A 15,675-nucleotide genomic window follows, 5' to 3' on the forward strand; every position below is an offset into this window, starting at 1 on the left:
ATGTCTATGTCTGAAAATAACATGCATGTGGTGAAAGTGTGACAAAGGGTGAAGTTTTTCCTTTCCTGCAACAACAACATCAAAGCCCCTCTTAAAATAAATGAAGACACTGCATCTTCAAGTAAGTCACATGGACATTATGATGGAACATTCGACAGACAGTGTGCACATATTTCTTTTTTATTTTAAATGATACATTGTAAGATAAAAGCATAATGCTTCATTTTGAAGTTTCAGAGCTCCCAAAATGAAGAGTGTGCTTCACGAAGCAAAGCAAAATCAAGCATAGAACTGCATAGATAATATTTTTTAAATATTCTCAACATATTCTGAGGCACCCAAATGCAATGCACCATGGTCCATTTCTTATTTTTCATATCTTTGGTGCCAACTCAAAACTTAAGCGTAAAAACTCTTATTCTAAGGTGTAACAGATAGCATGTGTTACACAACCCGAGTCGAGCATTGAAGATACACTGCAGTGTTAACTATTTACAAATACTGCCCTCCTCTGGTTAAGACAGGGAATCTAAATTCTCTGAGACACACGTTGACTCACTGCTGTTAAGATCACAGTGAGTTATTTAGGGATAATGCGTCATAAAATGTAGCTACATTATTAGTTTGAGTTGCAAGATATTTTTTTCTCCACATGAGAGAGAATGAAAGGCAATGACAAAGACCCTCAAAGTACACACATTCTGGATATCCCCCAGTGCTGATGTTCTTCTAAGTGCTTTAAGTGTCTGCAGTGCAAGCATTTAGGGATCGTAGGAAAATTATTTAGGTGAGGAGGGGGGCTCGAGACTATGTTTCACTCTCAATTAATATTTTCATTGGACCCTTGATAAAGAGAAAAAAATGAACACCCTCTCCACAATATGTCATCGTAATGTCACACTGCTGAACACTTCCATTAATAACACAGAGTGCATTAATAATTTAAGATTGTGTACTCCAGTTCCAACTGCTAGCTTAGTAGCAGAAGATGTATTTCTACTACTGTGACATTCCTATTACTGCTAATCTCAGCTTCATACTCCACACTGTTCACACTGCTGACAGCTGACTGAAGCGTGTATATGTCAGGGTGCTGGGGGTGGGAGGTGAACGCTGAACATTGCCTGGTAGTTTTGGGGCAGTGGGTCCCTGGTTAGGTCATAGGAAAATAACTTCTGTTGGAATGAACATTATAAAATGGGACCAGGATCAATGGTGTAATAAAGTGACGTACATGTTATTTACTTAAACAAAAAAGTGAATTTAGTGGAATTAGCTAAAATTATAGCAAACATAAGAAAATTCCTTACCAAATTTTCGGTATTTTACCAACTGTTTTACCAGATAATCGGACCCTTCTTTATTTGTGAACAAAGAGCTGTCGTTGTCACTTCATATGGCACATTTACATTTAGTTATTTTGCTGTAGTTCTGCCTTTTTGTTAAAATACAAAATAAAGTGGCTGTGTGAGCTGTAATAGTGGGTGACAAATCACATGCACTCCAGAAAGATAACATTTAATTACTTAAGACCCCTCCCACTGAGCCTCTTCATTTTCTGAGACCTCCTCCCCCTAATAATTTCTGCACAGTCCCATACTGAAAATCTATTTAAAAAAAATCCACCCCAGATAGTTCACAGCAGCTCATAGTGATCTGTAACTCTACACCTCCATTTATCTCCATCTATCTGTGCACGCAGCCTCCTGTAGAGAGTTCATTAAAATGAAATGCTGTAGTTAGGCAGAGTCATATGGTCGATATAATCTCTTTTGTTCAGTGACCTCACACTGAAATAATACCAGTGTTGAGAGACACTTTTTCCTCATCTACAATGATGATGGAGAAATATGTTTGCATATTAAATTGTTATTATCTGTAATGTAATGAATGTAGGTCTGATATATCGGAAGTGGCTTTCTGATGCTATAAAAATGGCCCCATTAGATCAGCATAAAAGCCTGATGGGTAATGCCTATCCTGCCAAGCTCAAGATCTGTTGAGAGGAATCTTTGTTTCAGTCATCAGTGGTGATCCAAAGTTCAGTGAAGGTTGTAATTTGAAATTCATACTAAGCATGATGGCAATGGATGGTAATATCCCAGATGTGAGCGACACAGATGCTATTTCTGTAACTTCAGCGTCACCTGTATTACCACAAACAGCTGCAAACCAGTGGTGACTCTGATCAGCTGGTGACAGAGTTACTGTGTGATAGTTGGGATGCTGCGGGATCTCTTCATGATGAGACGCACCTCCACGTCAGGGAGGCTGTCCTGTTTAGTCTGGGCGCACCCCTCGTCTGCCGCAGCCATGTGCAGGTCGAAGCGCAGCGACACCGACTTCTTCCGCAGCTTGGGATTCCCTCTGAAGAAAGAGCCCTCCCACTGCTTTATCACCTTGTCAATCTTCTCCGTCCTGGCAAGACAGGTTAGAGGTCGTGGCAAAGGTGAAGATTGATATTTGGTAAAAGTCACATGACATTATTCATTGCCAGATTATTATTATGTACTGTCATTAAAAAACAGTTGTTTTTTTATGTTGTAAGTTCTGTTTAAGTGTAAAACATGTTTCCTTTTGTTCAGGAACACGCAGAGAATGTGGTACGCTTAAATAATTTGTATCTTGTAATCCCATGTGGGATTGGCTATGGTAATGACATAAAGTAAATAATCCTCTGAGTCATTCATTTGTTCATTATACAACCACAGCAGGTGAGACAGGTTGTTCAATCCTCTCATCAATGACACTAGGGGGCAGCAGGGGAGAACAGTTTGCTACTGAAATGTGACGGTTTGAAGAATCTCTAATAAGGCCTTGCAGAAGAGTTATATTACTGAAGATGCACATAATTCCTGATAAAACATAATCAGTGTGGTATACTGAATAGATATAATAGAATAAGATCCGAACCTGGGATCATGTAAACCATCTCAACCAAACAACATTCAAAATGATGCAATGAAGCCTCACCAGAAAAGGAAAGCACTGTATTTGCAAGGTTGTCGCAGAGTAATCTGAAAGATTTATAGATAAATGGGGTTGCAAGGAATAAAGGTTTGAGCATTGGGATCCTATAGTTGTTGTGCTTTTAGAAGAACGGTTGTAAAAGTTTACAATAAAAGTACCAAAAAACCATTTACCATGTGAGAGATGTTGGTTCCCTTGTTTTAATTGCGTTTTTTTTTTTTTTTTAAACACAAAGCACCTTTTAAAGTTGATTTGACAGGCTTATTAGCAAAAAGTGCCTATTTACACAAGCAGTAGTTAAGGAGCTACAGTCCATTAGCATTCATTTGGAGTCATGTTTTTCTGGCCCCTTGACAAGTCCAGTGTTCAATATCCTGTTCACTCTATTTTGGTCTTCACCAACTCCTAAGGGAAATAACTATGTTCACTAGCTGGTCACTAACAAGCTAGCTGCTCCTCATGGAAACAAGGCTGATGATAGTGTTGAGACTAAACTAAAACAATGAGCTAAAAGATGCTAAAATGGTCTGTAGAGCTGAGGTGAGCTGCAGAGTCAGGTGACCCCTCTCATATTACATGTTGTCATTTATTCCATTGTGTAAAATATTTATTTGCAGCTTTAAAGAGTAATAACTCGTCCATACTGCAACAGAAAACACAGCAATGTTACTGGGGGGCTGTAATGGTTTAGTGGAAATTCAGATGGCAAACACTGGTTCCATCGATACCTGCAGACTGACTGAGCCACACGAGTGGAGTATTTTCAATAAGATAATACTTCCTGTCGGTGGAAGAATCATACATGAATGATTTTGGGAACATCCAGACAAAATAACATTTGTTGGCTGGAGTGACTTGCACTACCTGCTGATCACAGTTAAACGACAAAAGCAAGTAATCTGAGCTAAATAATTAAACGGCTGCTGGGACAAAATGTGCAAGAGGCCCTCCAAAACACACCACAACACCCTGCCATGCCTAATGTGCGCTGGAATAATTATCCTAATTTCTGAAGTTCATAAAATGCCCATAACTTTAAATACACACTTACCCCTGGGCTGGTAGTGGCTGTGCATGTGTAGCTCTCTGTGGGCATTATGCAAGTGTGTGTGTGTGTGTGTGTGTGTGTGTGTGTGTGTGTGTGTGTCTGTGTGTGTGTCTGTGTGTGTGTGTGTCTGTGTGTGGCTGGTAACACCTGAAGCATAAACAAAGAATTCCACCCATGTCTCATCCAACAATAATAGGTGCCACACCCTGAAGACTCCACACCAGGCGGGTATCTCCACATCAAACACAAGCCATTAAAGAAAGAAAAATTCCCATGCAGTGCTGTGATGAATTACTCATGGGAACCTGTGTAGCCAACTAAATGTTTTATGCTTTTGTAACGTGTATGACATAGTAAAAAGAGTTTGTACATCTTGTCTGCGGGACCAGACGTCGCCGGAGTGGCGAGGACATGGATGATTGTGTCATCATGAAAAAATGAGTCAATAAAAAGCTTACTGAGTTAAAGCCTGAGGTGTGTAACTGAGAGATGTTAAGGCTTTGGGAGATTAACCCAACTAGAAATTATGTTATTTCGTAGGTAAAAAGGCATTTATCTGCGTACTGTAAAAGTGCACTACAAAGTGATCCTGTTAAAACCTGCTGCTAAAAATTGCCTACATTTCAAACTGAAGCAGAGGTGCTGACTACAGGTCAATGAGGGGCACAAAGATCAATACTTACTCGATGGTGCCGTGACCCTCTGCACTCTCCCGCACAACATTGCCCTGAAGAATCTCCTGAGTCTTCACGGTGGAGATTGGCAAGTCTTTATCTTGCTCTGGCTCTGAATGAACAACAAATCATAACAAGACATGACTGCAGTAAGAGTGTGAGTGCATTTGTGTGTGTGTGTGTGTGTGTGTGTGTGTGTGTATGTGTGTGTCTTACCTGTGAGTATCACAAGGCTTTGCTGTCTATGCAGTATGCTTTTCTTTATCCCATTCTCTGCTGGGAGGAGTGACGGTATTTCAGGCAGAGGCTCAGACTTGGGTTCATCCGGACTAACAGCAGGGTCACTGAAACCGTTCTCCAGCCCATTCTCCTTCAGCTCCACCACAGAAGACCTCCAGGGTCGCAGACTCATCGGCTGCCCTTCACGACCCATGTACCTGCAGCCACAAGGGTAGCATATAGAGCAGTGGTTCCCAACCTTTTCCAACTCACAGCCCACTTGAAAATCTCATAAATGTTGACGGCCCACATCCGACATTCCGATCCAAACATTACAGAGGCCAAAGGAAAGGTACTTTTTATTTTAATGAATGATTATTTTGTTTAACTGGGTAGAGATCTCTCGTCAATTGATTATCTGTCTTCTTGACTCTTTCCTTTTAATATTTCCTGTTGCTAACCAGCTATCCATTTTCTATTTTTTCCATGGAAACAAGTATATAATGTGGTTTTCAACATTTTCAATGTTTTTAAAGATCATTTCATTTAAAAACATTTAAAAACATTATTCATACTTTTATCTTTTTATTATTACATATTTTCACCAAAACTGTGCTGTTTTGCAAATGATTTGTCAGCCCACTTGCAATACCTTTGTGTCCCACCAGTGGGCCCTGGCCCACAGTATGGGAAACACTGATATAGAGTAATCATAGCCAAAATGAATAATGAGCACAGTGCATTCAGAAAGTATTCAGACCCCTTTTTCACATTTTGTTATTCTACACCCTTACACAAATATGATTTAAATCAAAATTTCCCTCATCAATCTACAGTCAATACACCATAATGACACAGTGAAAACAGAAGTTTAGAAAGTCTGGATGGGGACCATCAGTGGACAGCCATTTTCTGGTATTTCCAGAGGTGTCCCATTAGGTTCAAGGCAGAGCTCTGGCTGAACCACTCAAAGATGTTCATGGAGTTGTCCCTATGTCACTCCTGCATTGTCTGGGTTGTGTTCTTAAGGTCATTGTCCCGCTGGAAGGTGAACCTTTGGTTCTGTCTGAGGTCCTGAGCACTCTGGACCAGGTTTTCATTAAGGATAACTCTGTACTTTGCCCTATTCAGCTTTGTGTCTCAGCCCTGACCAGTCTCCCTGTCCCTACCTCTGAAAACACTGATGCTGCCACCGCCATGCTACCTGGTTTCCACCAGACATGATTTAGACATGATTTAGAATTGAGGCCAAACAGTTCAATCTTGGTCTCATCAGACCAGATCTTGTTTCTCAAAGTCTGAAACTCCAGACACTTTCATGTGTCTTTGAATGAGGAGAGATGTCTTTCTGACTACTCTCCCATAAAGCCCATATCGGTGGAGTGCTGCAGAGATGTTTGTCCTGACGGAAGTTTTTTCCATCTCCACACATGATCTCTAAAACTCAGCCAGACTGACCAATGTGTTCTTCGTCATGTCTCTTACAAGGGCCCTTCTCTCTCTATTGCTAAGTTTGGCTGGTTGGCCAGCTCTAGTAAAAGTCCTGGTTGTTCCAAACTTCAATGTAAGAATCACTGTACTCTTGGGAACCTTCGATGCAGCAGAAATTCTTTTGTAGACTTCCCCAGATGTGTGCTTCGACACAGTCCTGTCTCTGAACTCTCATTGCTTTGACTTTGCTATGATATGCATTGTCAGCTGTGAGACCTTATATTGACTGGTGTGTGGCTTTCCAAATCATGTCCAATCAATTGAGTTTACCACAGGTGGACTCCAATCAAGGCACAGAAACATCTCAATGATGATCAGGAGAAATGGGAGGCACCTGAGCTGCATTTCTATTTTATACAAGGGGGCACCAACCACTCGGCTTTGTAGGGAGAAAGTTCTTGAGCTGCAATATGTCGATGATGATGCTTATACTCCTAAACCTAAAAGAACTTTAGTTCTTCTGTCTCTACTGTTGGCTCTTGAACAAAACCAGATTGAATGAGACTTTGGGAACCTACGCTGGAGGATCTTCCAATGAAAGTTGTCTACAAAGCCTGGACCACCCACAGCCAACACATCAAGGAACATCAAATGGTCCATATAAGTCTGCAACGCACCAGTAGAATTACAGTGGCGTGTGCTAAAACCAACAAGAGTACTGTGACAGTAATCATCCAACATCAATTATGCTGGCTAGGGCATGTCATTGATGCCCCCAAGACAGACAGAGAGTAAGAGTCTGTCTTGCAGGGCTGTGTTTTCCTAACAGTACTTTTCCTAATTATACCATCCATGAACAGCAGTTAGCGAGAGGCAGGAAAAGGGATAAAACAAATTAATTGAAGAGATGTAGCATCCCATTCAAGAACTCGGATCTTGTTTTATTTTGGTTGTCGTTTACACCCCCCTTTTACAACCCTGCAACCGCGTGTAAAGTTATCCACTCCATCTCTGTGAGACACTGGACTCTGCACCCCAGTGCTTTCTTCATGATCCCTGTGAGTTCAACTGGACAGGACTCTCCCCACTTTCAACTTTGTATGCTAATGTTAAAGAGTCCTGGCGATTCTACTTTTTGTACATTTGCATTTTGTACATTTTTGTAATCACTTACTAGGTCTTTAGTATTATTATTAATATTTTATTTTATACTATTTTTATATGACTATGTTTTAGTTTTTACTTATTCACCTTGGGCTCAGACATTCATGTTCCCCTCAGGATGAATTGTAGTAACTTTGGCTATCCTCTGAGTTTTCATCAGGGAATGACTCAATATCTGCAAAACTTACAACATTCCCATTAGCTTCAGCTGCAGTTTGTGTTTACTGCTACATTGCAAAGGTTGGCATGCTAATATGATGAGCACCGTAAACATTATGCCTGTTACACATCAGCATGTTTTCATTCTCACTGTGATCACGACTGTGCATAGGTGCTGCCTCACAGAGCTACTAACGAGGCTGTAGACACTTGATTCTGTTATCTTAGCATTGTGCTAAAATATTAGCCCCAATGTGTGTCTTCATGTGGTGGGGATAAAGAGTCCTCAACCATGAATACACATGATCTCTCTTTGCACAGCCTGGATCATCAGAGTCATCTTTTGTGCCCTTTATTTGGTGAATTTGCAGACATACCCAACTCAGAAACCTCTGTGGTTATATGGTTGTTGATGTTTCAGTAAGAAAGACTCTTTTCTACTGTATGAGGATGTTCTCTTCTCTTTCTTGTATTTGTCACACAGCCCTTTGAGCCTCCGCTTGCTACCCACTCAGTCGCCACCCTTCTCAAATATGAACAAACAATGCAAATTTCAGATGCCAAGTCCTGTCTCTCCTTGCATCAATAACATCAGTCAAAGTCAGACTAGGAATGAAAAGCTTCTGCAATCTAAAGAAATGAGGAAAACCAAAAGCGGCACATCAATCACTCTGTTACCCCTTACAGGAGTCATAAAACAAAATTACCTTCCACAAACTATAAAATTACAATCATATGGTTGACGCAAGCAAACGTATGAAACTGCACTGGAGGTTGATGTGAGTCCACATTGCATGTGAGGATAATTAAAGGCCATGGAAAAAGAATGGAACATTCCCTAATAAAACAGCGTGATGCTGACAGACTGTCTGGGTTCTATCATCTTGTTTGATTACAGACAAAGCTGGATTTTTAGGTTACAATTCAGTGGCAGAAAGTTTGTCAGCTTCACTTAATTTATTGTTTGTGCTTTCTATGAAACATATATGTTCAATTTCCAATCACCGTTACTGCATGTCACTCTGTTGTGTGGGAGGACTCTACAGCCTTAGTTTGTCTTGACCATCAATTATTGTGGATTTTCATTTTCTATACAGATCAAATCCACCTAATCCAGGGTAAGACACAACACATAACACATGACACTGTCTGACAGCCAAATAAAAGACATGATTAAGAAATAATTTTGTTAACTACTGTCAAGTGCTGAGGAACAAGTTTCTGTCTTACTTATGTCAGTTTATGAGTGTGTGTGTGATGTATACTTTTCCCTTGCAAGTATTCAGAGGAATCCTTTTCAACTGAAAAGTAAAAATTTATTTCCTGTTTGACACTAAAACCACAAAATTCCCACAGAATTATTCCTTCCTGGTTCCTCTAATCTTTCCATCCCTTTCTCTGCCTCTTGCTCTCACCTGCCCTCCTCCCGCTCCAGCAGACGTCGGTACGTGGCGATCTCTCGCTCCAGCCTCATCTTGGTGTTGAGGAGCTGGCTGTGGCGCTGACGCTGGGTGGCCAGACCATCCCTCACCTGCTCCAGTTCACTCTCCAACCCGACGATCACCTGGGAAAGGTCCTGCAGCTGGTTGGAGTACATTCGCTGGGTGTGCTGCAAGGAGCTCTCCAGGCCTTTCTCCTGGACAGCAAGAGGCCAGGGGCTATTAGCATAATGCCTGGGCAGTTATATAATATACAGTTATAATATTTATGTTTTTAAATAACACTGGGTTCATAGAAGCGTGTTGAAACTAATAATGTTATAATATAGTATAGTAAGTATAGTGAACATAATCCCTCACTGGCTTCCCACCACCAGGAGTGCAACAGTACAAATTCATGTTTGAGGATGTGAAATGTTGAAGCTTATGAAAAATGTATCCATGAAACACTTGCAATCATTCATATCATATTATTTATTGTTTAAAATTTAAATTCAAATGTGATAACCACCAAAGAATATATATCTTGTGTTTATGTATGTAATATATGTAATTATAAGATTAAAGTTACATTAGTTACTCAACATTTTATTTCATTGTAAACAGGTTGTTACATTATTGGTTTTTCATCATGCCAGCAGCCAGGCTCTCGGGACGCTAATGCCTATCAGTCTCTCCATCACTTTGGTCCAGACTGACGAAGTCTGTTTAATTGATTGCGGTTCAGTTTTGTACAGACAATCATGGTCCCTGGGGGATGAATCCTACTGACTTCAGTGATCTGCTGACTTTTCTGCTAGAACCATGATGAGGCTGACATCTGTGGTTTAGAGTGAAATATCTGAAAAACTATTGGATGAACTGTCAATGTGGTGCAGACATTCAGGATGGATTTTTAATAACTTTGGTGATCTCCTGACTTTTCATCTTGGATTCTACTCTGTCCAATACTTAAGATTAATAGGATTCAAGTTGTGTGATAATTGGGGAGTTAGCCCTGGTGATGCGTGATGATGTGTGTCTTACCAAGGCATGCAGAGTCTCAATCTCCACCTGCAGGGAGTGCCACTGCTTCCTGGCCTCAGCTAGCTCGGCCCGCGCCTCCCTCAGGGCAGCGCCGCCGAGGCTCACCTGAGCCCACGCTGCCTCCTCCTGGGTGAGGTGACGGGGATCACACACTTTAAAAGAGGTACAAGAACCCCAGCAGCACCACCACCGCCACCCACGCAGCCAAACACACGCAGCCGAACACACACACTCTCTCACTCATTTTAAATTCTATTCACTAGCAAACACAACAACACAAGTCTTTAACCTTGAGATAAGATAGAAGAACTGCGTTTCTAACCAAATAACTGTTTACCAAATGTGTTCGTGTGCTAATGGTTAATTCTTGAAATGAACGTCTGTACCAGATAAACAAGTCAGGCCTTATGAGAAGCACATACAACCACCTCACGCACTGACACACACCTTATGGGTAACTGGCACTCAGTCAAACAGCCAGTGGAGAGGCAGCCTCAGGTGGTGCTGTTGATAGTGTGCACTTCAGTTTAAGTAAACAGACAGTGGAGCAGACATGCAAGCCTGCGTGTACACACAGCTGTACCGTACGAGTTGTGTTAACACACTGTACAGCTGTTAGGCCTTTCAAACCATTCATCTTTGTCCTCTTTCAAATGCAGTGAAGCAGTCAAACTGTCTCAGCACAGTTATGACAATATTTTGACAGTAAAAACAAAACAGGTTGACTCCTCCGTGTTATATCTAAGTTATTGTCTGATTTCTTAGTCCAATGATTCTCTCTTTCTCTTTAACTGCATTAAATGTTATTTAATTAATAAGAGAATTATGCAGTAGGCAAATTTAGGCAGAGAATATCAGCAACATCAGCAATTTATTACTGGTTATATCAGACATTTTCCTCAAGAACTTACTGTTTGGGGTTAAGTTTCAGAGGGAGTTGAATTATCATTCCATCTGTCATCTCAGATAGCGGTGGAGGATGTATTTAGATCCAAGAAAAATAACTCACTATAAAAATACTTAATTAAGAGATACTTAAGTATCTCAGGTTATATTTCAGACATCACTTGTCTGGTGTTTGTACATCTGTATATACTGTTGCTGATTCACAGTTTATATTATATACCATTACAGAGATTATATCTGAACAATTTAAAGGTACCCTGTGGAGATTTTCACCACTAGTAATGCTCCTGTTGGGTTAATATCATATCCATGCTTCAGGACACATGTTCATGATGCAGCAAAACAGGCAATGAAATGTAGTGATGCGCCTACAAAGTCAGTGTAGAAGAAGAAGGCAAACTATCATACACGGATGTAAACAAAGCAGGATTTAAAATATATATATATAAACCTGATTTGTATTGCAAATGTTATAAAGCAACACAATGCATTCCACATGTTTGTCATACTTCACGGATACACAGCATGTTTCGGTGAGAAACACTGAATGTAATTAGAACTTTTGTTTGTTTGCAAGAAAACTCCACATGGCAGCTTTAAACTTAAAAAGAGCTTTAATGTCATTGAAAATTATGGTGGTGTCTGCATCAGGTTTTGCACTTTACTTCCCAGCCTTTGCAACTCATGGAAGTAGGAAGTAAAAAACTGTTCACAGGGAGAACAGGTTTCCTGTGTATATTATTTATATACGATATTATTATGGACATCATGCAGGTATTTAACTGCAGCATTGTGCAGAGGTTACCTTAGTAGGACAGACAGAGTGGGTCTGATGTAAACAACAGCATTTCATAAAACCTGCTCTGATTTAGCACTGTGGTCGCTTGCGGCCCTTGGCGAAAGCACTTTATTGTCACTGTCAGACCAAAGTCATTGTGCTGTGGCACAGGAACACTGGGATAATAATACAATAGAAAAGCTCCTACTTCAGCTCAGTAAGTCCTGCTATTATTAGATGAAGGATAAAAACAAATCTGCAGGATAGATGAGAATGCTTCGGTTGTAATTTGGCTCATAAATATTTAATGAAGATCAGGAATCATTCACACAGAGTAGTAACTGATCGTATGTTGTAACACACTACTGTAATAGTAAAGTATGTAGATGAAAAGAGTGAGACTGCAATCATGCTAAGTCATGCAAAAAGCTGCAAGCAAGCATATACAGACGCACACATACACAGAGAGCGCAGAGAGGAGGGAGAGGCTCATGTGTCCTAAGCTTACATCCTTTCAACACAGTCATCAAACACACCACTAACCATTTTACTCAAGTCGAGCACATACATCAGTCAGCCTTGCCTATGGCTTGGAGTTGGTCTTGAGGGTGTGTCTGTCTGGCGGTGGGCCAGGACAACACGAGAGAGGTACAGAGAAAAAAAAGATGAAGTGAAGATGCAGGATGAGATACATACCTCACTGAGAGCTCCTCTGTGTGTTCTGGATGATGCTGCTGCTGCAGCTCCGGCTCCAGAGCGGCTAGGCCCGACCAAGCCGGGAGGTGGATTTGAGACTGCGCCCAGGCCATGGTGTCTCTCACCAGGGCCGGGAAGTCTGTTATGGTCGCACTGCGCTCTGATTCGGTCGAGGAGCTGGGTGAGCTCCATCCCTGTGCCATCCTCCTCCACCCCTCCTGCTGCTGCTGCTGTGGTTGTTGCTAACAGGGCATCACAGGAGCCGGCCCGCTGCAGCTGCAGAGCCTGGGCTGCCTGCAAACAGCCAACCAGAAGGAGCAAGAGGGGGAGGGAGGGGGGAGAGAAAGACAGAGAAGGAGAGAGAGAGAGAGAGTGAGAGAGAGAAAGAGAGAGAGAGAGAGAGAGAGAGAGGGAGACAAAGATAGGGTGAGAAGATAGTGAATGATGTAAAGGGATAGAAGTACAAAAGAAAAACAAGACAGAGAGATGAAATTAGTTTGACTTACAGTCTGAGTGAATGCAAAGGAGAAAAAGGGCAAGAGAATGTGTGTGTGTGTGTGTGTGTGTGTGTGTGTGTGTGTGTGTATGGCAGAGGGCAGCGAGGCAGTCAACGCAATGCAGAGGCAGGAGAAAAAGAAAAATTGGTCATTGAGCCCTACATACATGTCTGTGTGTGTGTGTGTGTGTGTGTGTGTGCGCTTGTGTGTATGTATGTGTGTATATATGTGTGTATATGCAGGAAAGTAGGAGAGGGGAGGAGGCATTAGTCAGCAGGAATGAGAAAATTAAGATAAGGGGGGGTGGAAAGAGGAGGGGTAGATGAGGTAAGAGTGAAGAGATGAGAGGAATCAGGAGATGTTTTAGTCACACATGCGTGTAAACACACGCACACACACACACACACACACACACACACGTTCACCCCAAATGGTCAAAAAGTTGAGTTTGGAATGATGGACATTTCTCACCCTCTGGTCGCCATCTTCGCTACGTAGCGGAAGGGGAGGTACTACCAACGTATTTTGGTATCTCATACCAAACTGGCTCAATGTTTAGGTGACAAATGGATCCTCACAGGCCTCATGTAGCTTCTGGCTAACCAGCTGTTATCGATTCGACTCAGACTTGTGTGCTTGTAATAAGCACATTATATCACAATTTCACTATAGTACAAAGCAAGTCGCAGAGTCTTAGCCATGCTAGCACCTCTGTGAGGCTGGACCTCGGCAATAGCATTCAGCTTTGAGCTAAACGCTAATGTCAGCATGCATTAGCATGTTTGCAATGCTAATGCTAACATGATAATGGTAAGCAGGTACAATGTTTACCATGTTCATCTTAGTTAAGTAAGTGTGTCAGCATGCTAACATTTGCCATTTGCACTAAACACAGAGTAAAGGCTAATGGAACAGCACCTAATCAGTATCATTTTTACCAGAAGATAGTGCTGGATGAACAATTAAGGGATCATTAAAATTATTAAAATCCATCCTGGGGGGAAACGGACTAAATTTTATGTCAATCCATTAAGTACTTGAAATATGAAATATTTCATTGGCGGCCAGAATGATGTAAAGATGAATTTAATCTAGGGGATAAATAAAGTATCTATCTATCTATCTATCTATCTATCTATCTATCTATCTATCTATCTATCTATCTATCATACGAGTAGCATGCCCAATAAACACTGTATGTGCACGGTTTTACAAACAAAATAAACAAAAAAAACTTTCTTAAAAGGAAAACTAGATTAAATTATTTCAACCAATGTAGAGAGCAGGCTTCCCACTATCTGATCTAACTCATTACCAACTAAAACTTCAGCACTTTTCTTCACAAGTGAAGAAAATATTGCTTCAAGTCACTCACTTGTCCAATCTGCTCTACTCCGCACTTGGATTAAGACAAGATCAGACGATTCCTCCCAATCACTGCCCTCTGGATGTTATTACTAACATTAATGTTTCTGTACACCCGTGGTACTTCGTCTGCAATGATCTCTCTGAGAAGACTGAATACAACCCTCTGTCATGAGAGCCTGCTCGAGGTATGTGAGTGCCTTTCAGCCTGTGTTACCCCTGAGTTGAAGAGAGACCAGTCCTAATAGGTGTTTGGTTCTAGAGCAAATATAAGTGAGTCCAACAATCTCTACCTGCTCAATCTCCAGCAAACTTCAAAAAGAAGCTCCATCCCTGTCCACCAGTTAACCAGGTGATTTCACCTAATGTCTAAAACAACTCAGTCGGTCCTGCAACAAGCTCTTGTCCACAAGACACTGACCCAAACATGTCTCATATTTGCAGCCACATGGTGTTGCTTGCAAGGTTCAAGAGATACTGAGGCACACAAATCCTCCACCAAGCAAAGCTTTCACTTCCACTTTCCACTGTCAGGCTCTCATGGTAAAGTGATTTTTATTGCATGTATGAAAAAAGTGTGCTTCAAAATAAAAAAGGTTGTAGTGTGACAGGCAGATAGAAAGATGTCGGTACAGTAAAACAGGCAGACAGACGAGCTGGGAAACCACAGAAAAAGATGTCATAATGAGCATTTGCAGTACATTTAGTGACCTCATACTCCTGGTGCATCTTCTGCAGCTCTGTCATGGAACGGTGAAAGTCTGCCTGCAGCGTCATGCTGCTCTGATCTGCCTTCGTCTTTGACTCCCTGAGCAGAGCCACCTGTTGCTCCAGATGCCGGGTGTTGCGCTCCTCTGTTTCACACCTGCAATGCCAACAGGGGTTTATTTTATAAACCTTATATGAAGAAAGGGAGGTAATATGTCACAGTCAAGACAATCATATAGGAGAAGATACATTTATTTAAAGTGATACATTCTTAAGTCGTGCCAAGTATCCATTTTAAGTTGATCTGAAAGAGATTGCAATAATAGCTAATAATCATACACCGACCACCTATGCCTGTGAAATCATAACTACAAGTAAAAAGAACTAGACATCATCCTAAGTGTTGCATAAGCACAGTCCAGAATTTTACAGTTACACTCAGCTGGTCAGGAGACACATCAGGTGGAGCTATAAATAGAACAGGTGTATTTATTTCAAGCTCCAGTGCGTTGCCACTGTCCTTCATGGGTTAATGGCTGACAGCAGAGGGGTGGTGTGTGTGTGTGTGTGTGTGTGTGTGTGTGTGTGTGTGTGT

The 15,675-nt window shown here is 41.3% G+C and overlaps 1 protein-coding gene across 2 annotated transcripts in view; it reads right to left on the reverse strand.

The window, feature by feature from the left end:
- Positions 1-164: 164 nt before the first annotated feature.
- The window catches only part of krt222 (keratin 222), a 28,595-nt gene continuing 13,084 nt past the window's right edge, over positions 165-15,675 (reverse strand). For both annotated transcript variants that reach the window (XM_023413690.2, XM_023413691.2), the window contains exons 5-11: positions 15,084-15,237; positions 12,511-12,804; positions 10,131-10,256; positions 9,081-9,301; positions 4,909-5,129; positions 4,702-4,804; positions 165-2,418 (exon numbers count right to left, since the gene is read on the reverse strand). In XM_023413690.2, coding sequence (XP_023269458.1) covers positions 2,205-2,418; positions 4,702-4,804; positions 4,909-5,129; positions 9,081-9,301; positions 10,131-10,256; positions 12,511-12,804; positions 15,084-15,237 — 1,333 coding nt within the window. In that variant the 3' untranslated portion in view covers positions 165-2,204. The remainder of the gene's footprint in view (positions 2,419-4,701; positions 4,805-4,908; positions 5,130-9,080; positions 9,302-10,130; positions 10,257-12,510; positions 12,805-15,083; positions 15,238-15,675) is intronic.

Source organism: Seriola lalandi, unplaced genomic scaffold (assembly GCF_002814215.2).
Source record: "Seriola lalandi dorsalis isolate HSWRI2012SDOR001 ecotype SW California unplaced genomic scaffold, Sedor1 jcf7180002054518, whole genome shotgun sequence".
In the NCBI taxonomy this organism is placed as follows: domain Eukaryota; kingdom Metazoa; phylum Chordata; class Actinopteri; order Carangiformes; family Carangidae; genus Seriola; species Seriola lalandi.